The sequence below is a fragment of the Eriocheir sinensis genome, unplaced genomic scaffold, assembly GCF_024679095.1.
Source record: "Eriocheir sinensis breed Jianghai 21 unplaced genomic scaffold, ASM2467909v1 Scaffold678, whole genome shotgun sequence".
NCBI classification, from domain to species: domain Eukaryota; kingdom Metazoa; phylum Arthropoda; class Malacostraca; order Decapoda; family Varunidae; genus Eriocheir; species Eriocheir sinensis.
This window is the reverse complement of record NW_026112029.1, coordinates 94,512-119,694: the sequence shown is the minus strand read 5'-3', so window position 1 is coordinate 119,694 and position 25,183 is coordinate 94,512. Positions and strand designations below refer to the sequence as shown.

Below are 25,183 nucleotides of genomic sequence, written 5' to 3'. Positions count from 1 at the left end.
CAGGATTGAAAGCAAATAAACAGTCAAACCGAAACACTCAATAAAAACAACATGGATATAATAGCAACACTAAGAATTATTCAGCATAACACACAACACTGGAGGACCAACAAAATAAACTTGACAAATACGTATCTCCAATCAAACCCAGACGTTATCCTCTTAAACAGCCATGGAGCAAAAGACACACATAGCATACAAATAAAAGGGTATAAAACATATATCAAAAATACATCCAATGAGTTGCACGACGGATCAGCGATACTAATAAGAAGCAGCATAAAACACAAAATTCAAGATGACTTCATATCCGACATACTAGAACTGAAAATACAAACTACTGCTGGAACCATCTCCATCGCTACAACATACCTGCCACCCAGAAGACCATACCTTCCATACCCAGATTTCCACAGACTCCTATACAACAACCATCCAACATATATAATAGGCGACTTCAATGCCAAGCACAGAATTCTTGGAAACAATATAAATAACACAGTAGGCAATGGACTCGCCACCTTCATACATAATGGAAAAGCAACACACTTAGGCCCAAACTTTCCAACTTTCTTTGGCCATAGCACAAGTTCCACTCCTGACTTGATACTAAGCAACAACAAGGCAATACATAACATAGACATCAGACCTGGACCACTCACCACTTCAGATCATCTGCCAATCCTTATCAAGATAACAACAGAAGCAGTGCGGGAAGAGATAATACCAAGACCTGATTACAAGAGGGCAGACTGGGAAAAAATAAGAACAGAAACAACTGAGGGAATGGGTAATATAACAACACCAGTAAACATGAATAAACAAGAAATAGACAGCAAAATTGAAGAATGGTACAAAACAATAGAACAGAATGTGGGAAAGCATACTCCCATAAGAAACAGTATGGTAACACAGAAACCGCTCGACAGCCCTCAACTTAGAAACTTACAACACCAATTTGCACAAATTCATTTGCAATCAATAACAGCAGGATGGACCATACGACAATACCAACAATACAAAACACTCAAAGCAGAAATAAAACAAGAAACCGAAAATATAAGAGACAAAAACTTCAAAGATTCGATTGGAAAGCTAACAACTCTCACACAACCAAAAACATTTTGGAGTCAACTGAAAAAACTAAAAGGGGAAAAATCCAACAACGACCAACACTTAATAAAAAACAACAGAAAACTAACATCAAACAAAGCGAAAGAGCAGGCATTCAGAGAAGAATGGGAACCTGTATTCAGCATAACAAGAGAAGAAAACATCCGGTACGACAGAAACACAGAAAACGAAGTTATAAACTATCTTAACGCACACGAACATATACGCACGATGCATCCCCTCTCAGATACAAGCAGACTACAAGGAATGAATCACACAGATGAACTGATATCGATGGACGAAATTAAACGAACAATCAAATCATTTAAAAACAACACTCCGGGTGAATCAATAATAAATAAACATATTCTGGAAAACCTACCTGAAATTGCCCTAGAAAAGCTACAGGTGATCTTTAATCACACATTATCAATGGGATACTTCCCAGAAAAATTCAAAACAGCTGTTATCAAATTATTGCCAAAAGAAAATTCAGACAACACAAACCCAATAAATTATAGACCAATATCTTTACTCGAAGTCACAGGAAAAATACTAGAGAAAATTATTAACATAAGATTACGAAAGCTCTTGGAAACAAAAAACATCTTGAAAGACTCTCACCACGGATTCAGAACAAAAAGAGGAACGGATACAGCACTCACAGTAATTCACGAAACCGCAGCACACCACACAGCCCGAAAACAGCAATGCTACTTAGTACTTCGAGACATAAGCAAAGCCTTCGACAAAGTATGGCTGCAAGGTCTACAGTATAAGATAGGCCTTCTACACATCCCACACATCACCAAAATTTTTCTAAACAACTTTATCACCGACAGGAAAGCCAAGATAAGAGTTAACCACTACACAGGCCCAGCATTCACACTGAAAGCAGGAGTCCCTCAGGGGAGCGCTCTGTCACCAACGTTATTCACGATTTACACCAATGATCTACCAGAGCCAGCAATAGACTGCACAAACATACAATATGCAGATGATATAACTCAAATAATATGTTATGCAGGGAAGTCAAGAACATTAATGGCCAGCAGGGTCCAAAGCGAGATTATGAAAATAAACAACTATGAGAACAAATGGAAAATCAAAACCAACAAGAATAAATTTAAAATAGTTCCACTGGCGGTAACAAAGAAAAACAACATAACAATTGATGGCACACCAATAAACTACGCAGAAAAAGGGAAAATACTAGGACTCACTATAAGCAGAAATGGAATAGAGCACCATGTGAATGAAATAAAGAACAAAGCATTATTGGCACTAACAGAACTATACAGATTTAGAAACTTACCAACAAAAATCAAAATACACCTTATCAAAACACTTGTACTACCAATACTACGATACCCACACATACCACTAATAACACTCAGCGACAAAAACACAATGAAATTACAAAAGGTGCAGAATCAAGCTCTAAGGTTCGCAAATAACGAACGATTCCCCTATATAAAATCAACAAAAGAAATGCACGAAGAAGCAAAACTAGATCCCGTAAAGTACCACATACACATGCAGGCGGAGAAAACATTCATCAAGATGACATCCATGAATAGCGAACAATTCACGAGAATAACAGAAAACTACGAGAGCCACAAAAACCACGCATGGTTTAAGAAGACAAAAAATATACTGGACAGAGGACCACCGAGGAAAAAGTACACAACGTAAAGCAGGAACGAACACGGAAAGCAAATAAACAAAACACATAAGATAACAAGAAAACAGAGCGACGCTAGATACAACATACTTAAGGACTAAATAAAGGACTAAGCAAGGCGGACAGCCCGCCACCTTTTAACCTCTCACTTTACTTCAACATCACTTCAAAAACTTTACTATACCTATACTCTTATTTCACCACACCCTAATCTATCCTACATCTTTAGATTAGATTAGAAAGCAGGTATTCGCTCTCCGAGCCCACAGCAGAAGCGCAAGTCCACGCCCCCACCACTCACTGTCGACATGTCTGGACGCGGCAAGGGAGGAAAGGTGAAGGGGAAGTCAAAGTCCCGCTCCAGCCGTGCCGGCCTGCAGTTCCCCGTGGGCAGGATCCACCGTCTCCTGAGGAAGGGCAACTACGCCGAGCGCGTGGGCGCCGGCGCCCCCGTGTACCTGGCGGCCGTCATGGAGTACCTGGCCGCCGAGGTGCTCGAGCTGGCCGGCAACGCGGCCCGCGACAACAAGAAGACCCGCATCATCCCCCGCCACCTGCAGCTGGCCATCCGCAACGACGAGGAGCTGAACAAGCTCCTCTCCGGCGTCACCATTGCCCAGGGAGGTGTGCTGCCTAACATCCAGGCGGTGCTCCTGCCCAAGAAGACCGAGAAGAAGTAATCGCCCTCGGCCTTTCAGGGACGACAACAGTACCGTTTAATCCGGCTCCCCTTGGGAGCCACACCCTTTTCCCAAAAGAGACTTCTGGACACACACCCTCAACTACATAGTGACATTCCTAGGTCAATTCCTGCTGATATTACTAGGAAGAAGACCCTCAGTCATGACAACAATTAACAACCCCCACGTCTGGCAGGCTTCCCACACTTAGTTTGTTTTCTTCACGGCAGGTAAGGGACTCCTCTGCTGACAACGACGATAACAACAACAATTAACCCACAAGACATAACATAACAAATAAAAAAAAACGCAAAACAGAGCCGGGAGGTAGGTCGTTGAGACGATGATGGCCGTCGTGCAGATCAGATGCGGCGCTGCCCCCGCCGAGATGAAGTAGGTAGGTAGGTAGGTAGGTAGGTAGTAGCTGGGTGGGCTCCGACCCGCTGTGGCCTGTGGAGTAGGTCCGGAATGAGTAAAATGAATCAGTCAGTCACTCACTGACGTCATGTATGATCCCCTGCCTCACCCGAGAAAGCATGCATCGGTTTGTACCTTCACCTTCACCTTCACACGGTATAGTTTAACCCAACCTAAACATCCGGCCTCACACACAGGTGCTAGGTGGCGAGGTAGACCCTGAGGAGAAGAAGAAAACGTTTGGGAGGGTAAGCTAAACTAAGTGCAAAAGCACCAGGGCCAGCCAGCCAGCCAGCACAGACACTGCGATACATTAGTCTTGCGCTAGCTAGTAAGAATAAGAATTAGAATTAGAATTAGAAGAACACACACACACACACACACACACACACACACACACACACACACACAAAAAAAAAAAAAAAAAAAAAGGAGGAGGAGGAGGAGGAGGAGGGAGAGGGAGAGGGAGATTCCCACTTCCTCAGCCTTTCCCTTTCAAAGGTCGCTCTGAGCCTGTCCCTCACCCTCTAACCCTACCCTTGCTTTCCTATACACTCCTGCACAATCCAAGAGACAATAGAAGGAGTGGATCAAGAAGGGGAGGCTTCTTTCTCTCTGTCTATATATTTGCCGTCTTTCTCATTATTGCTTTCTTTCTCTTTTTCTCCTCCTTTTTTTCTTTCTCTTTCTTTCTTAACCTTTCTATGTCATTCTTCCTCTCTTTCTTTTCCTCTTCCCGTCCAGACGTCGCTTTGTTTTGTCTATATATTTTCCAATATAGTTTTCTCTCTCTCTCTCTCTCTCTCTCTCTCTCTCTCTCTCTCTCTCTCTCTCTCTCTCTCTCTCTCTCTCTCTCTCTCTCTCTCTCTCTCTCTCTCTCTCTCTCTCTTTTCATAAATATCCTGTTACTGATTTTACAAAGAATTGACAGGGACAGGGGAAATTATGGCAAAATGATGTTTCTGTAAGAACTGAAACAAACAAATTGGAGCTTCCTAGTGGCAAATGAGGTGGATGGGGAGCAGTGGGCGGAGGTGTGAACCATCATTAGGCAGGAGGGAGGGAGAGAGGTAGGGAAAAGATGGGATTGAGGAAACAAACAAACTAGTGTCAAATGAGGTGGATGGGGAGCAGTGGGCGGAGGTGTGAACCATCATTAGGCAGGGGGGAGGGAGGGAGGAAACAGAAAGAAAGAAAGAAAGAAAGAAAGAAAAAAAGGAAATATAACTGAAGTAAAATGTGTGCTACTATTCTCTTAGTGAATAAGAATGTGGACCTCAAAGAGGTCCGGGGTGGGTGGGTTAGGTCGGGCTCGCTCAGGCAGCGGCATTAACCACCGAAGCCGTACAGGGTGCGGCCCTGGCGTTTGAGGGCGTACACCACGTCCATGGCGGTGACGGTCTTGCGCTTGGCGTGCTCAGTGTAGGTGACGGCATCCCTGATGACGTTCTCCAGGAACACCTTGAGCACACCACGGGTCTCTTCGTAGATGAGCCCGGAGATGCGCTTCACACCGCCACGGCGCGCCAGACGACGGATGGCCGGCTTGGTGATGCCCTGGATGTTGTCCCGAAGAACCTTGCGGTGACGCTTGGCGCCTCCCTTTCCGAGTCCCTTGCCTCCCTTGCCGCGGCCAGTCATGGTTCAGGTGGGTAGCTCAACAGTGGAGTGAGTGTTGGGCTTTTTTTTTATTTTTTTTTCGGAGAGGGGGTGAAAGGAAGAAGGGGTTAGAGGAAGGTAAAGGGGGAGGGAAGGACAGTAGAAGTAGACAGATCGGTGGGCGGCCACCGTTGCATGCGGGTGATTAGGAGTTTATTGGATGTAGTTCGTGTCTTTATTATAAGTGGTTTTCATTGTGGTAGTTTTTTTGTTGATGTGTGTATTGGGTCATTGTGAATATGTTGCGAGAAGCTAGCTATTGTTGCGTAAGGCAGTTCAGTGAAATTGTGGGAGTGGTTGATTCTGCAGTGCTTGTAGACTGCTGGGGAAGGTAGCGTGGTATCTTGTAATATTTTCTTGGTTATTTTGTATTGTCGCTATTGTTGGAATTTCGAGAGTGGCAAGTCGTTGCCAAATTTTTTCTGCTTTTTGGTGGATTCTAATATTGAGGGGTAAAGTCTTAGTGGCTTGGTGTATTTCCTCGGTGTTTAGTGTGTATGGGTGTCTCTGGCCTGTGGCAAATCTAAGAGCCCTGTTTTGGATTACTTGAAGTTTACTATGTTGTTTTGTGCTGAGTGCATGTGTGGGGATGGGAGGGTAGTCAAGGACAGGGAGTATTAAAGTCTTGACTAGATGTGTTTTTGTTTTAATGGGCATTTCGAAAATCTATATAATTTCTTTAAGTTGTTTGCAGCAATGGCTCTGCGCTGGCTGACGTGGTCGCAGTATCCTCTTTTCGAGATAGTCAGTCCCAAGATCTTTCCGCTATCCGCAGTCCTGTTTCTGCCTGCTGTTGTGATAATGTCCTCGTGTTTTCTTGCACCGAGGCGAAGGATCTTGAATTTGGTGGGGTTGGTTTTTATTTTCCATTTATATTCATATGTGGAGATGGCCTCGATCCCCCGGACTGCTGCTCTTTGGGCCATATTCACCGACGGGCCTTGGTAACCAAAGATCTGTGTTACGTCGTCGGCGTACGTTATGTTGGTGCCGACGAGAGGGGGTGGAATATCTCTTGTGTAAATCGAGAAGAGCGTCGGTGATAACACACTGCCTTGAGGGACACCACAGCTTAGGGCAAAGTTGGCGCCTAGGTAATTTCCAACTCTTATTCTCGCCTTCCTGCCATCTAGAAAGCTACAAAGTAGTCTTTCCAGAGTGACAGGAGATCGAGGTGAAGGATTTTGTACTTTAAACCTAGATGCCAGACCTTGTCAAATGCTTTTGTGATGTCTCTCATGGCTACGTGGCATTGCCCCTTGTCGGCTTTGTATTGTGCTATCGTCTCCGTCGCTAGTGCGAGAGCGTGTGTTGTTCCCCTACTTTGCCTGAAGCCGAACTGTAAGGGGTAGTGCAGGGCGTTGTCTTCTAAGTGTAGTCGGAGCCTATGGTTCAGGATTTTTTCGTATATTTTGCCTGGTACTTCTAATAGAGAGATGGGTCTGTAGTTTGTTACGTGAAATGGGGATTTTTCAGACTTTGGAATGAGAGTTAGTGTAGCCTCTTTGAATTTCTGTGGAAAATAGCCTATTTTGAGGGAGGTGTTGAGGGCTGTAGTGAGGTAAGTGAGTGCACTGTTGGGGAGGTGTTTTATTATGTTTTTGTTGATGCCACTGATTCCCGGACTTGTGTTCTTTAATGTCTTAATGATGGTTTTTATTTCGTCAGTGGTTATTGGGCGATCCAGGAAGGTTTCCTCGGTTTCTTGATCTTGGTGTTCCTGGGGCCTCGTTCTCTGTGCGTTGTTCTGCATGAAGTTCTCAACTAACTCTCGTTGTACTGCGTCACCGGCTGCTGCATCGTTATCCGTGAAGACTTCCTCCCATATATCCCTGAACGCAGCCTCCTTTTCTTCCTGGGTGTGTATCTTTTCCCCATCTGGCTTTTTTAAGTAGGAGGGTTTGACGGTGTCGTTGCCCATGAGATTTTTTATTTTCCTCCAGAAAACTGAGGGATCATTGTGAAGGGAGGCCGTTTCTGAGACAAGGTTTGACCAACATCTTTTGCTGTCTTCTGTCAGGGAGTTTTGGAGGCTCGTCTTGATGTGTCTGTAGTGCCTGTACAGTTGCAGGGTCCAGCCGTTTGCTGTGGCCTCTCTATTTATTGCTGTGAATTGTATTTTTAGTGTGTTGGTGCGGTGACTAAAGTTGGTGTGAGGCACTGTCTTGAAACGTGTTGTGGGAATGTGTGTTGCGAGGGAGGATTGTATCTTTGTGTACCAGTCGTTGATAGTGTGATCAATGGCTGCTGTGGTGGTTGCTATAGCAGCCTCGGGGTTGGGGAGTTTGCTATCGATGTCAGCTTTGAGGCCAGCCCAGTCTGCTTGTTTGAAATTTAGTCTGGGTGGGCATGGGGTGAGAATGGGTTGTGCAGATATTGTTAAAATTATGGGGAAGTGGTCGCTTGTGGTTATAGGTCCTTGAGCAATATGAGTATTGTGGTATGTTCTGGTGTTGGTTAAGATGATGTCGGGGGTGGAGGCAACATTGTGGGAGACGAAGGTGGGGAAGTGTGGGCCGATGTGTCGGAGAGTTCTATTGTTAGTCAGGTGGAGCAGTTGGCGGCCTTTTACGTTGCTCGTTCTATAACCTAGAAACGGGTGATTAGCATTGAGGTCCGTGATCATGTACACTGGGATGTGTCTTCTGAAGAGGGAGACGAAGTCAGGGACGGGTATGTAGTCCCGCGCTGGTGGCTGATAGAGGGTAGCTATTAAAATTTTTCCCGTTGAGGTCTCTATTTCCGCCGCCAGTATGTCAGCGAAAAAATCATCAATGATTCTGTATTTCAGTTCGTGTTTGATTGCAATTGCTGTGCCATCTGTATGTGTATTGGAAGAGTTCTTCTTGTGTGTGGTATAACCGTGTATTTTGAAAGGCTCAGAGTTCTTTAAACCGTGGCTATTTATTAGTATGATATCAGGGTCTAGGTGTTTGTAGGTATTGGTCAGGTCAAATTTTCGCGTTCTCCAATGTAGGACGTTATGTTGTAGAATCTTGATCGTCTCTGCCATCGCGCATTAGTTTTGTTTTTCTTCGTGTCCTTCTTCTTCTTTTGTCCGGACGGGGGAGAGGGCGAATGCCGTGTGGTGTCGCGAGATGGTGGAGGGAGGGTTGAAGTGGGGTGCTTGGGTTTGGCGCTTATCTCGTGGGCGGACGAGCGGGTGATTGGGTGAGATGCTTGTGGGTGGGTCTCGTTGCTGGTAGCCTTTGTGTTGGTGTTGCGGGCGAGGGGGCCTTCTGGTGTCTGTTCTGGGTCAGTGTCACTATCGGTCTGGTCTTCTGCCTCGTCTTCCGAAGAGGATGGGTCGTCATTGCTGGGGGGACTTTGCAGGCTTTCCATTTCTGGGCGGGCTGGAGTGGCAATAGGGGCTACAGTTTTTTGGAGAATTTTGCTTGAGTCAGGCGGGTTTGGGATGACGATTGGCGGGAGTCCATTTGCCGTGAAGAGGTCATGTAGTTCTTTTTCGTATGTTCCTGGAGAACCGAGATCTGCCACTAATGACTGCAGGATACATGCCATGATTTTAGTCGTTTTGTCAGAATCAAAGTTAAGTGCAGGTTGGGCTTGGTTGATGAGGTTTGTGGATGCGGCAGAGACATATGTTTGCGACTTCTTTGCATCCAATGTCTGCTTGACTTTCTGGGAGGCCGCCTTTCGGATAGGGCATTTGTGGGCGAGGGTTCTGTGTTCGCCCCCGCAGTTGAGGCATTTTTTGGTGTTTGATTGACAAGTTTGCCAGACATGGCCCTCCGTGCCACACTCTGAGCATGCTTTGAAGTCTGTGTCCTTTGGGCAGTCGGAGGTGTTGTGTTCTTCTACCTTGTAGCAACGCATACAGGTTTGGATGGGGATGTATTCCTCCTGCTTTATACTGTGGCTTGGTATCCTGAGATTAAACATTTTGAGTCCAACATCCAGGCACTTTCTGGCGGGTGGTGTCTCCAGGAACGTGATCTTTATGACTGGAGCATTGTTTGGGAATTTGAATATGCAGTCGATGTTCTTTTCTGTGTACTCATTGAGGCGTTCAATTTCTTCTTGTATTTCGGCTGGAGAGTGCTGTAGAATGTGCGAGTCTACGCCGAAAAGAATGACTGTCCGCTTGGCTTTGATGTCAGGAGGGAGGATGGGGATGAATTGTTCGTCAGCCAGGTCCTTGATTGTGGTTTGCTTGAATAAGTTGTCGGTGTCATTGGCCTCGCTTAGTATGGTGAGGAAGCCGTCGCGGACGGGGATGGCACGATTGCAGTACACATCGTGTCTTGCTAGGAGACGGAGCAGGGCTGCCTTCGTCTCTGTTGCGTGCGGATTGGGATGTTTGATCTTTACTTTCGTCATTTTGCTGGCATATTCAACTTGGATAGAGCGAGAAGTGCGGGCCCCTACCTATTCGCCAATGTTTTACTGATGGACGGACTCCTAAAAGCCCTCGTATCCACCCACTGGCAAAGCCTAACCCTACAGCTTTGTGCCCTATCTCCAGGTACGTTAAGGCAGCCAATTAGGCCCCCCTTGAGCAAGCCGCGGGGTTCACCTGAGGCACCTGGAGATGTCTGGGGCGTGGTTGGCCGGAAAAGGAAAGAATGTTGAGGGGGAGGGAAATGTTGCTTTTGCCCTGAGCGGGAGCTCAACCAAGAGGGAGCTCCCCGGTATACAGGGTAATGCTTGGTGGTGCGCCGCTAGGGACTTTAAGCCTTGAGTGTCATGCGCGCGTAGGTGGAGTTGGCTGGTGGAGCGCGGGAAGTCAGGCTGGAGCGGAGGAGATGTTGTCTCGGCGGGAGCCAGCGGAGTGAGTCAGTGAGTGAGTGTTGGGCTGGTGGTGGGTGGTGGTGGTGGGTTTTTGAGGGTTGTTAGCCCTCGCGGGCTATGTGCCATAGGCTGGCCCGCCTCTCTCTTGGATCTCTCTAAGCCACGGACGCGTCACGCCCAGAAACGCCAGTGCCGCACCCAACACGGCCCCAATGGCCAGCGCGCAGCGTACCATGAGCGACCGACAAAACCCCACTCCAGGTCCCGAGGATTGAAAGGTGTGAATAATTGAAATTAAGGAAGTCAGAGGGCGACAGTGGTTTGTACGTATATTTGGCAGAGTGTATGGTTTGAGAAGTACTCCGTATAGCGGAGGGACCTTTAGATGGGGTCCAGCCCTGATAGTCGGAGGGAGGCGAGCGGAACGGAGGGGATTCTATGAGGGTAAAAGGTGGCACAGTAAGATAACAGGAGGAAGAGACCTTTGTACAGCAAAGGGATCATTTGTTTAAAGTGGGTCATTCGAACCACGCAAGTAAAGTGGGAGGCAGTAGAAACAGACCTTTTTGGTGGGGTCCAGCCACAGGTGGTGAGCGGAACGGAGGGGATTGCATGAGACCGAAAGATTGAACAGTAAGTGACAGTTGGAAGAGTCCTTTGTATAGCAAAGGGATCATTTGTTTAAAGTGGGTCATTCGAACCACGCAAGTATAGTCGAAGGTGTTGAGAAAGAAAAAAAAAAAAAAATAAAAAAAAAAAAAAAAAAAAAAAAAAAAATTAAATAAATAAAATAAAATAAAATAATAATAATAATAATAATAATAATAATAATAAATAAAATAAAAATTAAGAAAATAGATAAAATAAAAAATAAATAAATAAATAAATTAATAAATAAATAAATAAATAAAAAATAAATAAATAAATAATAATGATAATAATAATAATAAAAATAATAGTAATAGTAATAATAATAATTAAAAAAAAAAAAAAAAAAAAAAAATATATATATATATATATAATAATAATAATAGTAATAATAAAATTAAATAAATACATAAATAAATAAGTAAATAATAAAATAAAATCTAAATAACTAAGTAAATAACTAAATAAAAATAAATAAGTAAATAAATAGATAGGTAAAAATAAAAATAACTGACTAAAAAATAATAAAAAAAAAAAAAAAGGAAGTCATACTGTCTCGTCGTTTACCGTGGAGGCTCTCTCTGTCTGAGGAACCTCGTGAGTGTCCCGAGGTCGTCCGTCAGGTACCGTACCATCCTTGCTGCAGCTGTTCTTCTCTCTCCGCAAGGGGTGTAACCCCTCCTGGCCGCCATCGTCCTTAGCGGGCCTGTCTGCGCACAGTCCAGGAGGTAGTGGACGAGGGGGTCGTCCGCATCCTCCAGGCAGTGCAGACACAACTCGCCCTCGTAGTCCGCTATGAGGGAGCGAACGGTCGGGTAGCCGAGTCGCAGTCTGTGGATCATTCACCTATCCCTCCTCGCTAAGGAGGAGGGAAACGGTCTCGTAGCCGGTGGCGTTGGCGTACCAATGAAGGGACGCTGAGGTTGCCTCAGCGTCCTTCACTAGCGCGAGCGCGCGCCTTCCTGTGGTCCTCTTCGCTGTGCGTTTTAGCTGTTGTAAGCTAACAGGGACCTCGATTGCGATCCGGTCCTGGTCCAGCGCCTGCTTGGCTGCTGCATCCGCCGCCTCGTTGCCCGGGACACCCACGTGACTGGGTATCCAGGCGAACGTCACGGCTCGCTCGTCGCGTCGCAGGCGTGCCAGAGTGTCTAGTGTCATAGTCACCAGTCTGATGTTGTCACGTACCCTGTCTCGTCTGAGCGTCTGGAGTGCTGTCATCGAGTCAGTGTAAACGTTGATGTCCTTGTTGTCGGTGCGTAGGGCGTGCTGGAGCGCTGTCAGGAGTGCCACTAGCTCTGCCTGAAGGGTAGAGCAGTGGTCGCCGGTCCGCCAACCGTGTGTCTCCTCGCCGCTCACGAAGGCCGCCGCTGTTCTGCCTCTCTCTCGGTCAACGGATCCGTCCGTGTAGTATACACTTGCCCCATCCGAAGATGTGCGGGCAAGGGTTCCTCTTGCGTGGGCGAGTAAGGTCTCGCGTGAGCACTGCTGCTTGCTGAAAGGCAGGGGTTCCATGTGGAAGCGAGCCACATCCGCAGCCCATGGCGGCGGGTCGACGTAGCCCTCTGCCTTCTCATCCGGTCCTCTTCCTGCCAGGTCCACGTCCGGGAGTGAGAGTCGGGTCGCTCTCGCTATCCCTCGTGCCCACGTCCTGTCGGTGAAAAGCCTGGCATCCTGTGCTAGAGAGGTTAGTAACCTCCGTCTCGCAGGGGTGTCGGACAGTCTGACGACTGTTTTGGCTGCCCACGCGGCTGCCACCTGTTCGATCCGGAGCATCAGGGGAGGGAGCTCAGCCTCTGCTCGCAGAGCCTCTAGCTTCGTCCACCTGGGCGCTCCGAGGATATGCCGCAGCGCGTCGTTCTGGCACCTCTCGAGAGAAGTCGCGACGCTGTCTGAGAGGGACACCATCGCCACCGCCGCGTAGTCCGCGAGGGTACGGACGGCCTGTACGTAATACAGTTTAAGGACTCGGTGCGTCGCCCCCGCTCTCGTGGTCGTCATCCTCCGCATCACGGTGAGCCGGCACTTCATCCTACTCTTCAGGTACTCAGCCTCCTTCGAGAAGGTGAGCCTGTGGTCGATCCACACTCCAAGGTACTGGTACGCTGTGCACCACTCGAGTCGTACACCCTGTATCCTCAGGCTCTGCTCAGGCGTCGGGCCGAGGACCGACATCGCCCTCGACTTCCCGGCTGAAACCGAGAGACCTAGGTCTCTGCAGGCAGCGGTGACTGAGTCGAGGGCCTTCTGTGCCCATGAGAGCCTGTTGCCTCTACCTACGGCGACTAACGCGAGGTCGTCGGCGTAGCTGAGTAGGGTGACGTTGCGTCCTAGCGGAAGCCTAGCAAGGGCTTCCATGAGGGCGTTGAAAAGCGTTGGGCTGAGGACGCCCCCTTGCGGGGTGCCGTTCTCGAAGCCCTGCTTGCTGGAGACGTGGCCCTGGAACCTTACCTTTGCTGTGCGGTCGCGAAGGTAGTCGTGTGCCCAACTGAGGAGCCGCCCTGACACCTTTTGCCGCAAGAGCATCAGCAATGGCAGTGGGCGAGGCCAGCTCGAAGGCCTTCTCTAGGTCGAGGAAGACCACAACAGCCGGCTGGTTGTTGATCGTGGACAGAAGGGAGGCCATGCTGTCAGCAGCACTCTTCCCCTCTGTGAACCCGTACACGTTGTGATGGGGCGGGCCCATTTGCCACTGTAGGCGAGTCAGTACCATTCTCTCAGCTGTCTTGGCAGCACAGCTGATGAGAGAGATGGGCCGTGTCTTGCCTGGGTCCTTGGGTTTCGGCACCGGGTGGACGAGTGCCGCCTTCCAACGGACTGGAAGGCGACCCGCCTCCCAGGAGGCGTTGATGAGGGCCAGAAGGGCGCTCTCACCAGCCGACCCCATGTTGCGTAACATGGAGTAGGTAATACCATCCTCGCCGGGCGCGGTGTCTTTGCTTCTCTTCTCTGCTCTCTTCAGTTCTTCTCTCGTAAAGAGTGGGTCGGTGACTGCAGGCCGGGCCTCCGCACGCCGGATGCGGGCCAGCCTGCCTTGTAGTAGCTCCTGCTGCTTTCGTTGCACTTCTTGGGGGAGGTTGCCTGCGGATGCGCGGTCCGCGTACGAACGGATGAGCCTGTTGGCTTCTTCCTTCGGGGTGGGATGTGCGGCAGGCCTGGGAGGTTCTCCTCCGTTGCCCGCCGGAGGCATGACCAGAGCGTTCCGAGGCTGGTGCGCGAGCCGAAGCTCTCACACCAGCTCAGCCACTTGGTCTCCCTCTCCTCCCTGGCAACCTGTCGGGCGTGGTCCACTGCTTCGCGAAGTAGCTGTAGATTCTCCTGCGTGCGGTCCCTGCGAAAGCGCTTGCGGATGGTGTTGACTCGATGGTTCATCTCCTTGACTCGGGGGCTGCGGAACCATCCGTTCTTGGTAGGCGGTCTACGACCGACTGCCTTCGGGATGGCTCTGTCGGCGGCGTCGGTCAAAGCTGCAGCAAGGTCTCGGTCGAAGCGGTCTATGTCTTCAGGCTGGCTGTAGTGAAGCCACCACTTAGCCACCTCTCTACGAAAGGTGGCCCAGTTGGCCCTGTCCAGCCGCCACCTGCTCGGCCCGGCCTCCCTCGGCGGGAGGGGGACATCGAGCGTCGTCAGAATCGCAAAATGGTCGCTCGTCAAGGTTGGGCTGCCACAGCGTTCGCTCTATATATGCAGAGCCAGAGGCTGCGGTGGTGGGTCTTTGGGCGATAGGCTGGCTCTTGCCGTCTACTTCCGGACGGCCCAGTGACGTTGGGTGAGCCTCCACACGGTACTAGGCTCTAGCATATGCAGACAGCTCCAAGAGACCCCTAAATTCCTCCAATAGGGCTAGATAGATGCACTGCCTGACGGGGGCGGGCAAGCGCGGGACTAGGAGGCGGCGCACGCGCAGGACGCGGCGGACCACCGCTGCTCCCCCGGCCGCCAAAACTATAAAAAACAGAAACGGCTGGGAAGACTCAACTGTTCTGTTCGTCCGTAGCCATGGCCCGTACCAAGCAGACTGCCAGGAAATCCACCGGTGGCAAGGCGCCCCGCAAGCAGCTGGCCACCAAGGCCGCTCGCAAGTCGGCCCCGGCCACCGGAGGAGTCAAGAAGCCTCACCGCTACAGGCCCGGGACCGTGGCCCTCCGTGAGATCCGCCGCTACCAGAAGAGCACCGAGCTCCTCATCAGGAAGCTGCCCTTCCAGCGTCTGGTGCGCGAGATCGCCCAGGATTTCAAGACCGATCTCCGCTTCCAGTCCTCTGCCGTCATGGCTCTGCAGGAAGCCTCCGAGGCCTACCTCGTCGGTCTCTTCGAGGACACCAACCTCTGCGCCATCCACGCCAAGCGTGTCACCATCATGCCAAAGGACATCCAGCTGGCCCGTCGCATTCGCGGCGAGCGTGCCTAAGCGTCTGAGTACTACAATCTGCTCACTATATCTAGGCCCTTTTCAGGGCCAAAGTCACTTTCCGGGAGAGAGTTTAGACAGACACTGGGGCGGGCAGGGGGGGAGGAGGATCACTGGCTTGTTGCCTTTCCCACATATCCTTCTGCTTCATAATCTCATATCCATTGATTGGGGGGCTTTGATTTGATATAAACGGAGGGGCGGAATCACTAACTACTGATGACGGCTGCTATGTATACGCATATATCGCTCATCGCGATCCCCTGCACCTAACCACAAACGACCGAGAGAAGCATTGGCGATTTCAAGCCTTGGTCGCGGTTTGGCGAGCACTGGCGGGACTCGGTCCGCTTATCGATGCCATGCATCCCTTGGTGGGTCAGCTCAGTGAGTGAGTGAGTAAGAGAGAGAGAGAGAGAGAGAGAGAGAGAGAGAGAGAGAGAGAGAGAGAGAGCGCGGGAGGGACTAACCGTCTTCGTTCTCTTTCGGGAAATAGTTTGTGGCTCCGATGGAGCCGGTTCTTTTCCAGTGCAAGCAAGTTGGTGGGTTGCTTATTTGGAGGAGGTGTACTTGGTGACGGCCTTGGTGCCTTCGGACACGGCGTGCTTGGCCAGCTCACCGGGCAGGAGGAGACGGACGGCCGTCTGGATCTCCCGACTGGTGATGGTGGAGCGCTTGTTGTAATGGGCCAGGCGAGAGGCCTCGGCGGCGATGCGCTCGAAGATGTCGTTCACGAAGGAGTTCATGATGGACATGGCCTTGGAGGAGACGCCGGTGTCGGGGTGGACCTGCTTGAGCACCTTGTAGATGTAGATCGAGTAGCTCTCCTTCCTCCTGCGCTTCTTCTTCTTGTCACCCTTGGCGATGGCCTTCTGGGCCTTGCCGGCCTTCTTGGCGGCCTTTCCTGATGCTTTGGGGGGCATGTCTGCTTCTTCGTTCCCAGACGGCGAGCGAATGTTGCCGGGCCGCGCCCGGATTCCCCCCTTTATGGCGGCGCCGCTCGATCGGGATCGCGGGGACGCGAGGCAGCACGCGCTCCCATTGGCAGGCTCGCCGGGCCGTCCCCGCCCTCCGATCCTGCGCTGCACTATATATAGGGCGAAAAAGCCGCGAAAGCAGGTATTCGCTCTCCGAGCCCACAGCAGAAGCGCAAGTCCACGCCCCCACCACTCACTGTCGACATGTCTGGACGCGGCAAGGGAGGAAAGGTGAAGGGGAAGTCAAAGTCCCGCTCCAGCCGTGCCGGCCTGCAGTTCCCCGTGGGCAGGATCCACCGTCTCCTGAGGAAGGGCAACTACGCCGAGCGCGTGGGCGCCGGCGCCCCCGTGTACCTGGCGGCCGTCATGGAGTACCTGGCCGCCGAGGTGCTCGAGCTGGCCGGCAACGCGGCCCGCGACAACAAGAAGACCCGCATCATCCCCCGCCACCTGCAGCTGGCCATCCGCAACGACGAGGAGCTGAACAAGCTCCTCTCCGGCGTCACCATTGCCCAGGGAGGTGTGCTGCCTAACATCCAGGCGGTGCTCCTGCCCAAGAAGACCGAGAAGAAGTAATCGCCCTCGGCCTTTCAGGGACGACAGCAGTACCGTTTAATCCGGCTCCCCTTGGGAGCCACACCCTTTTCCAAAAAGAGACTTCTGGACACACACCCTCAACTACATAGTGACATTCCTAGGTCAATTCCTGCTGATATTACTAGGAAGAAGACCCTCAGTCATGACAACAATTAACAACCCCCACGACTGGCAGGCTTCCCACACTTAGTTTGTTTTCTTCACGGCAGGTAAGGGACTCCTCTGCTGACAACGACGATAACAACAACAATTAACCCACAAGACATAACATAACAAATAAAAAAAAACGCAAAACAGAGCCGGGAGGTAGGTCGTTGAGACGATGATGGCCGTCGTGCAGATCAGATGCGGCGCTGCCCCCGCCGAGATGAAGTAGGTAGGTAGGTAGGTAGGTAGTAGCTGGGTGGGCTCCGACCCGCTTGTGGCCTGTGGAGTAGGTCCGGAATGAGTAAAATGAATCAGTCAGTCAGTCACTGACCCGACCCGAGAAAGCATGCATCGGTTTGTACCTTCACCTTCACCTTCACACGGTATAGTTTAACCCAACCTAAACATCCGGCCTCACACACAGGTGCTAGGTGGCGAGGTAGACCCTGAGGAGAAGAAGAAAACGTTTGGGAGGGTAAGCTAAACTAAGTGCAAAACCACCAGGGCCAGCCAGCCAGCCAGCACAGACACTGCGATACATTAGTCTTGCGCTAGCTAGTAAGAATAAGAATTAGAATTAGAATTAGAAGAACACACACACACACACACACACACACACACACACACACACACACACACACACACACACACACACACACAAAAAAAAAAAAAAAAAAAAAAAAAAAAAAAAAAGGAGAACCACGCACATAGCTCCGCCGTAGGTTCCCCTAGCGGACGGGGAACCCCACGAGTTGCTCTTCTGCTGTAACTAAAAGCCATTGCTAAGGAGTGATTTTTTTTTTTCCTTGAGAAATATCTTTAGCATATTCTTTGGCCAGTATGTGGGTAGAGTTTATTACATTGTATGATTCTCTCTTGATTATATCTTTGAAGTCTTTTGCAGTATATTCACACCTACTATACATTTCAGCGGCGGACAAACGCTGTTTTTCGCAAATATCTCCTAAACGAATCATTGGATCAGTATGATATTTCAACACACTGCCTTTAGCACCCGGACCTAATTTATGGCTAATATACCATGTTGCAATATGTGTTATGTTAGGAGCTTACTGAGTGATATTAAGCCTAATCCAGTCATCATATCTAAGGTGTTAAACAGAATCGGACGAGTGTGGGGTACTCCTCTAGCCCCTCCACCAACGCCCCGAACAACCCAAAGACCACTCCTTCCCTACTCCAATATCGCAGTATCCCCCTCCTGGTTGCCCTCTTCACCCCCCTACTCACACCATCCCCCTTCCCCAGCCCGAGGCAATGACTTAAGCAGACTACACTATCATTATATATATATATATATATATATATATATATATATATATATATATATATATATATATATATATATATATATATATATATATATATATATATATATATATAATTACATACTTTTTTCATATTGCTTCCACTTAATAAGTAGTGGAATGTATGTAATCGTATTTACAATAATACACGATGTACATATGTATATAGTAATGACTACGTATTACGCATGATAACCATATGTATAGATGGAGAAAAATATATGCGGTTTATAATTTTGGCAAAATATAAATATGAAAGAGACAAGTCAACAAAATAACATTATATTAGCTGGACCAAGTTGACATTTTATGATGAATATGTACTACACAGTATGTAATAACAGTAATAACTTTTCCTAGAAGGTCCAGACCACAGGTAATGCCAGTACATCGTGTTCACTTGGGTGACCATAAGGACTGCAAACATGGACCTTCTACAACGTGAAATACGTCTTGCCTCCATGGAACTGTACCATGCTCTTAGTTAATAATCATACTATCTATACATATACACGTACATAACATTCTAATATATAATACAGTGATGGGAGAAATAGGGAGGGACACAAGAGTGATGAGGGAGGCGAGAAGTTAGGGGGAGAAGAGGAGGGATAACGAGAGCGAGAAGGGGGAGTAGTTGTGGCTAGGAATAGTTTGGGAGGGTGCAGGCGGGGCGGGCCACACTTTCCTTCGAATGCGTCAACATGACTCGTCGGGTTTGTGTTATTTTTCACAAGTAAACCCGTCACATAAGACATATAGTAATGTGGTAGGTTAGCCATAAATTAGGTCCGGGTATTATAGGTAGTGTGCTGAAATATCATACTGATCCAAAGATTCGTTTAGGAGATATTTGTATATGTATAGTAGGTGTTACGGGAGTTATGAATAGAGATCTTATATGATTTTTCTCCTTCGGTAATCATTACACTTTTAACTCTGAACTTTTTAGACTTTTTTGAGGTAGATTCTTAGAATAAAAGCCTTAACAAGCAATTACTTCCCTCTATACCTCTCACATACAATAATGAAAATATATCTGTTCTGGTTGTAGGTATTAGAATATTTCAGTAACTATGAAAGAGTTGATAAAAGCGCTGTTAGATTTCATTTTTCCTCCCATATGCACAGGATGTAAAAACAAACTTGTTCAAGGAGAATGATTTATTTGTACCATTTGCTTGAGTAACAGATAATCCTATTACCAATCGTTTTGTAGATACAGCCAACGTTGCCAGATTGTCGTACTCTGCCTTTAATGTTTGCCGATATCCTACCCCAAAACCGCTTTCATCACCCAAATAACTGCCTTCATATATGGTTATCGTTTAAATGGTTAATTATTGGTGCTTCTTGGCAACAGTTATGGGCCAGAAACCGGTAAATACGAGGCTCTGAGTACGATAATCTGGCAACTGTGGATACAGCTACTATTACCTATGGTCTTGCATTAAAAAAAAAAAAAAAAAAAAAAAAAAAACAATTGGGGAGGTATTAGGAGTTGAGTATTTTTGTATCAACATCCAGCTATTTCAGTGATAGATGAAATAATACTTATTCCATTGCACAGGCAAATATTGCAGGAAAGACACTATAATCCAAGTGATTATTTTCGCTGAAGGACTTTCAGAATCACTAAAGAGAGACAGTCATCTAACATATGTAAAAAGAAATCGCAATACTCCATCCCAAGCAAACCCCCCCCCAAAAAAAAAGGAAAGCCAACACGCATTACAAACCTCAACAAACTAAGAACAAAACTCCCACAACAAAACTAACTAACAAGTTAGCTTGCAACAAACAAACGAGCTAGCTCCCTAATTAGCTTTTTTGCTAGTTAGTTAGTTACTTAGTTAGTTTGTTTCTTTGTTTGTTTGTTTGTTTGCTTGCTTGCTTGCTAGTTAGCTTGTTATTTTGTTTGTCTGCTAGCTAGCTACCTTGTTTGTTTGTTAGTTAGTTAGTTAGTTAGTTAGTTAGTTAGTTAGTTAGTTAGCTAGCTAGTTAGTTAGTTAGTTAGTTAGTTAGTTAGTTAGTTAGTTAGTTAGTTAGTTAGTTTGTTTGTTTGTTTGTTTGTTTGTTTGTTTGTTTGCTAGCTAGCTTGTTTGCTTGCTTGCTTGCTTGCTTGCTAGCTAGCTTGTTTGTTTGTTTGTTTGTTTGTTTGTTTGTTTGTTTGTTTGCTAGTTAGCTTGTTATTTTGTTTGTTTGCTAGCTAGCTACCTTGTTAGTTAGTTAGTTAGTTAGTTAGTTAGTTAGTTAGTTAGTTAGTTAGTTTGTTTGTTTGTTTGTTTGTTTGTTTGTTTGTTTGTTTGTTTGTTTGTTTGCTTGCTAGCTAGCTTGTTTGATTGCTTGCTTGCTTAGTTTGTTTGTTTGTTTGTTTGTTTGTTTGTTTGCTAGTTAGCTTGTTATTTTGTTTGTTTGCTAGCTAGCTACCTTGTTTGTTTGTTTGTTTGTTTGTTTGTTTGCTAGCTAGCTTGTTTGCTTGCTTGCTTGCTTGCTTGCTTGCTTGCTAGCTAGCTAGCTAGTTTGTTTGTTTGTTTGTTTGTTTGTTTGCTAGTTAGCTTGTTATTTTGTTTGTTTGCTAGCTAGCTACCTTGTTTGTTTGTTTGTTTGCTAGCTAGCTTGCTTGCTTGCTAGCTAGCTAGTGAGTTTGTTTGTTTGTTTGTTTGCTAGCTAGCTAGTTTGTCTTTTAGTTTGTTAGCTAGCTAGTTTTGTGTTTGTCTGTTAGCTAGCCCGTTCGCTTTAATTGGCAGGCAGGCAGGCAGGCAGGCAGGCAGGCAGGCAGGCAGGCAGGCAGGCAGGCAGGCAGGCACACCTATTTACATGCCGGCACACCTACTTTCATAGAAACGTATTTGCAGCTTTTTAGTCATCCACCTGTCTACTGTTGGGCATGTAGACGCTTGCCCAGGGTTCCGGCGGGCTACTCGGTGGCGGGGCTGGTTCAACGTATCTGAAAAAGCGGGTCCAGTAAGAGAGGGCGCAACGTTATGATGAGGACGACAACGAGAAACAGGAAGAACAAGAAGAAGAAGAAGAAGAAGAAGAAGAAGAAGAAGAAGAATCACGAGTTGGACTCGATTTCACCAGCAGGTACCCACAAGTCGTGAGCAAGCGCTCATTATTGTCGACCTCTGGGTACAGTAAGGACCTCACACACCCCACCCTCCTTGCTCAAGGGGGGACAGTAGCCACTCCTAGTCAACGGAAAGAATTCGGCCTGATTGGGGCTCGAACCGCCGCCTGTTTGGCCGTGAAGCCTTGCAGCACGGCGCTCTAACCGATTGAGCTACCGGAGCGGCCTGATTTTTTTTTTTTTTTGTGTGTGTGTGTGTGTGTGTGTGTGTGTGTGTGTGTGTGTTTGTGTGTGTGTGTAAGGGTGTGTGCATCAAGGATACTCTTCTGGGAAGCTTATTTCCCTGATTTTACTACCAAGATCAGTTACCTTTACGGATGAATCCACACTCCTTACATTCATAGTTCTTTACCCCAGTATGTATAAGGGTGTGTGCATCGAGGATACTCCTCTAAGTGGATTGTTTCCCACTTTCTACTTTACCAATGTCAATCACCCTTCTGGATGAATCCCACACTCCTTACATTCATAGCTCTAAGAGATACCTAGAACCCTGGTGGCTGGCGGGAAGCTGTAGCAAGTCAATAGAAACTACATCCCAAGGCCGGGCAGGGGGCGGGTATTCTAGGATCGGCGCAGGCCTAGGCACCGTCCCTTTATGTTGGGCACACTTGACATACGCGTCAATATCTACACGCATAGTTGGCCAAAAATAGACCGCTCGGGCCGCTGTTAATGTGCGCTCCCTCCCCGGGTAGCCAGCAATGACCGCGTCATGAAGTAAGTTCAGCACCGCCGGTACATAACACTCCGGTATCACAAGCTGTACGACAGACTCCTTTTTGCGGGGCCAGTAGCGGCACAGGACACCGTCCTGTGACAAGAAAAAATGTGAAAAAGACACAGGTAGTGGCGGGAGACTTGTTTCGTCACCCGACTCCAGAGCGTATATTACTTTTCCCCAAACGTCATGGCGACGCTGGGCTGCTGCTAAATCATTTAGACTGAAATTTTGAATTTCAGTAGGCGCTTCTGCCACTGAGCCAACAGGTATGTTCCTAGACAGTGAATCCGCGACGACATTCGCGCGGCCAGGTAAATACTTAAAGGTTGGCCCAAACTCCTGGATAGTCAGGTACCACCGGGCGAGTTGACCGGTAAGGTTCCTACCTTTAAAAAGCTCGGTGACTGGCGCATGGTCCGTAAAGACAGTGATAGGATAGCCAAGGATAATATCCCTTAAATGTTTAAGAGCCCAAACAACCGCCCGGGTTTCGTGGTGGGTCACTGAATAGTTCGACTCAGCCTGGTTTAAAGTACGACTTGCGTACGCAATAGCGCAATTTTTACCGCGAGCGTCCGGTTGCATCAAAACAGCACCAAGACCAAGGGCTGAGGCATCTGTAAAAAGTGTAAAAGGGACGTTGTAGTCCGGGAATGACAAGGCTGGAGCGTTGATTAACGCTGACTCCAAGTCTGTAAAACTCCTGTGTTGTGGGACATTCCAATAAAAAGGTACCTCTTTCTTTAAAAGTTGCGTTAGAGGCGAAGCGATTTTGGCAAAACCTTGTATGAAAGGCCTATAGTAGCCGGACAACCCAAGGAAAGACCGAACGTTTTCGACGGTTTTGGGTTGCGGAAAACTCTTTATGGCCGATATTTTATCGTCCATCGTGTGGATACCATCTCCATCAACAGTTTTTTTTTTTTTTTTTTTTTTCACGTCGTTGCCTGTTGCGCCTGTAGGCATCTTCGTGGTGGGGCCTGATGGTCGGCCCAAGGCTTCTTCCAGGTGGGGCCTGATGGTCGGCCCAGCCCGTTCTGGCGCAGGCGAGTGTTTATAGTGGCGCCATCTTGCATTGGCTCATGCTGCCCCCCGAAACTCGTTCTTGATTCGCTTGGACGGTTTCCTCTAGAGTCCGGGTTGATGGGTGGTCTTCAGGATAGCATGTGGGTAGTTTTAAGCCACTCGGCGGCGACTGAAAAATCCGAGTGGTAGCGTGGGGATTCGAGCCCGCGTCGTCCATCACGCGGTGAATGTGGGCCCAGTACGCTACCAGTTCGGCCACCGCCTAAAAAGGTGATTTTCGCCTTTAAAAATTCACATTTAGTCAGCTTGGCCTTAAGGCCAGCGCCTCTGAGTTTAAGCAGAACCGCTTCTAGTTTAGCTAGGTGACTGGCGCCATCCTTGCTGCAGATGATTAAATCATCTAAATATGCATAGACTTCTTTGCCTATCATGTTTGAGAACAATGTGTTGATCATCCTCTGAAAAGTAATGGGTGCGGTTTTGAGGCAGAATGGCATCCTAACCATTCAAAATGACCGCTAGGGGTACTGAAGGCTGTAATCTCTCTGGATTCAGCTGCCATCGGCACCTGCCAGTACCCACTTAAAAGGTCAAGACTACTGAAAATAGTATTCCCTTGCCCCAGGGACATTAACAAGTAACCTAAAACAGGCAGAGGGTACCTATCATCCTCAGTCACCTCATTTACTTTCCTAAAATCGATGACAGGCCTGAAACTTCCGTCCTTTTTAGGGACTAAAAACAAGGGCGAGTTCCACGGAGATCGGGAATGCTGAATAACACCCTGGTCCAACATATCTTTAACCTGTTCATCTACAACCTGCCTTTGACTGTGTGGGAGTCTGTATGCAGGAATGTACACCGGTTTGGTGTCGGGTTTAACCCTAATGTTGTGTTCTGTCGTAGCAGTCGCACCTAAAGGTCCACCGGGCAGGGCAATGACATCACGATACTGATGTAAACGCTTCAGAAGCGGGCCCTTAAGCTCGGGATAATCGACTACTTTGACTAAAGAATCGACAGATGAGGCCTGACAAGATGTGTTGCCGGCGGCCGGTTGACCCACAGCGCCGAAACAAGGCCGCTTTAACTCTAAAGGGTCTGGGGACTCCTGTCCGTCGAACGCTAAGGCGCGACCCAAAATTACTAAATTTCTGAGTTTAACTGGACCGCCAGTGGCATTAACCACTAAAGCTACGGTCCCACCTCCCTCGCGCACCGTGTTAAGGGTGGACTCTATCGCTACCGTGTTGACACGACTAGACCCTTCTAGGCAGATGTCACAACCTACGGTGGCTTTAGGGACTGACACGGGGACGTGCATTGCGGCTCGTTGAGGGATTTCGTGATTCCCCACGACTATCGCATTGACATTTTTCCATCCCCTGCAAACGTCAGCTGGTGTTGGTGGTTGACCATGAAGTGAGGTGGTGCCCGCGCCATGCACCGGCACTGTGGAAAGAGTCGGCACGGTATGCACTACCGACTCAGGAGAAACACATTCCCGACCCTTGCTGGGTATTTCTTTTCTTTCCCAGGGAGAAGCGAGGCGCACAGGTTGATCCATGGCCTTGACACACCTCCCTTGAAACCTTACTGTATTATTATCTGGAAGTATTACCATGCGGTTAGACCTCAGTGACGACAACCCAAGAAGACCGTCAGACGGCAGGGAAAAGTTTGACATCATGTAAAAATCCAAACGCATGACAGGGGTGTTTCGTCCCAAACTCACTGGCAAACTCACCAACCCAAGGATGTTAAGCCTGTCGGCGGTAACACCGCAAAGGCTCAGGTCCGAGGGTCGTAGCTGGTAGCGGCCTCCCCGCGACGCGCGTTTTAAAGCTATGTATGTCCTTTCAGACAACACATTAACCGCAGCGCCGGTGTC

General features: G+C 48.2%; 1 protein-coding gene across 1 annotated transcript; it reads left to right on the top strand.

Moving 5' to 3' along the window:
- Positions 1–5,439: 5,439 nt before the first annotated feature.
- LOC126993802 (histone H3) lies at positions 5,440–15,379 on the top strand. The gene is made up of 2 exons (XM_050852958.1): positions 5,440–5,568; positions 14,606–15,379. Exon 2 carries the CDS (start codon positions 14,950–14,952, stop codon positions 15,358–15,360), a length of 411 nt encoding a protein of 136 aa, XP_050708915.1. The 5' UTR covers positions 5,440–5,568; positions 14,606–14,949; the 3' UTR covers positions 15,361–15,379.
- Positions 15,380–25,183: the final 9,804 nt, after the last annotated feature.

Coding starts and splice junctions, on each gene's coding strand:
- LOC126993802 (XM_050852958.1), top strand. CDS start 14,950: ATGGCCCGTACCAAGCAGACTGCCAGGAAATCCACCGGTGGCAAGGCG.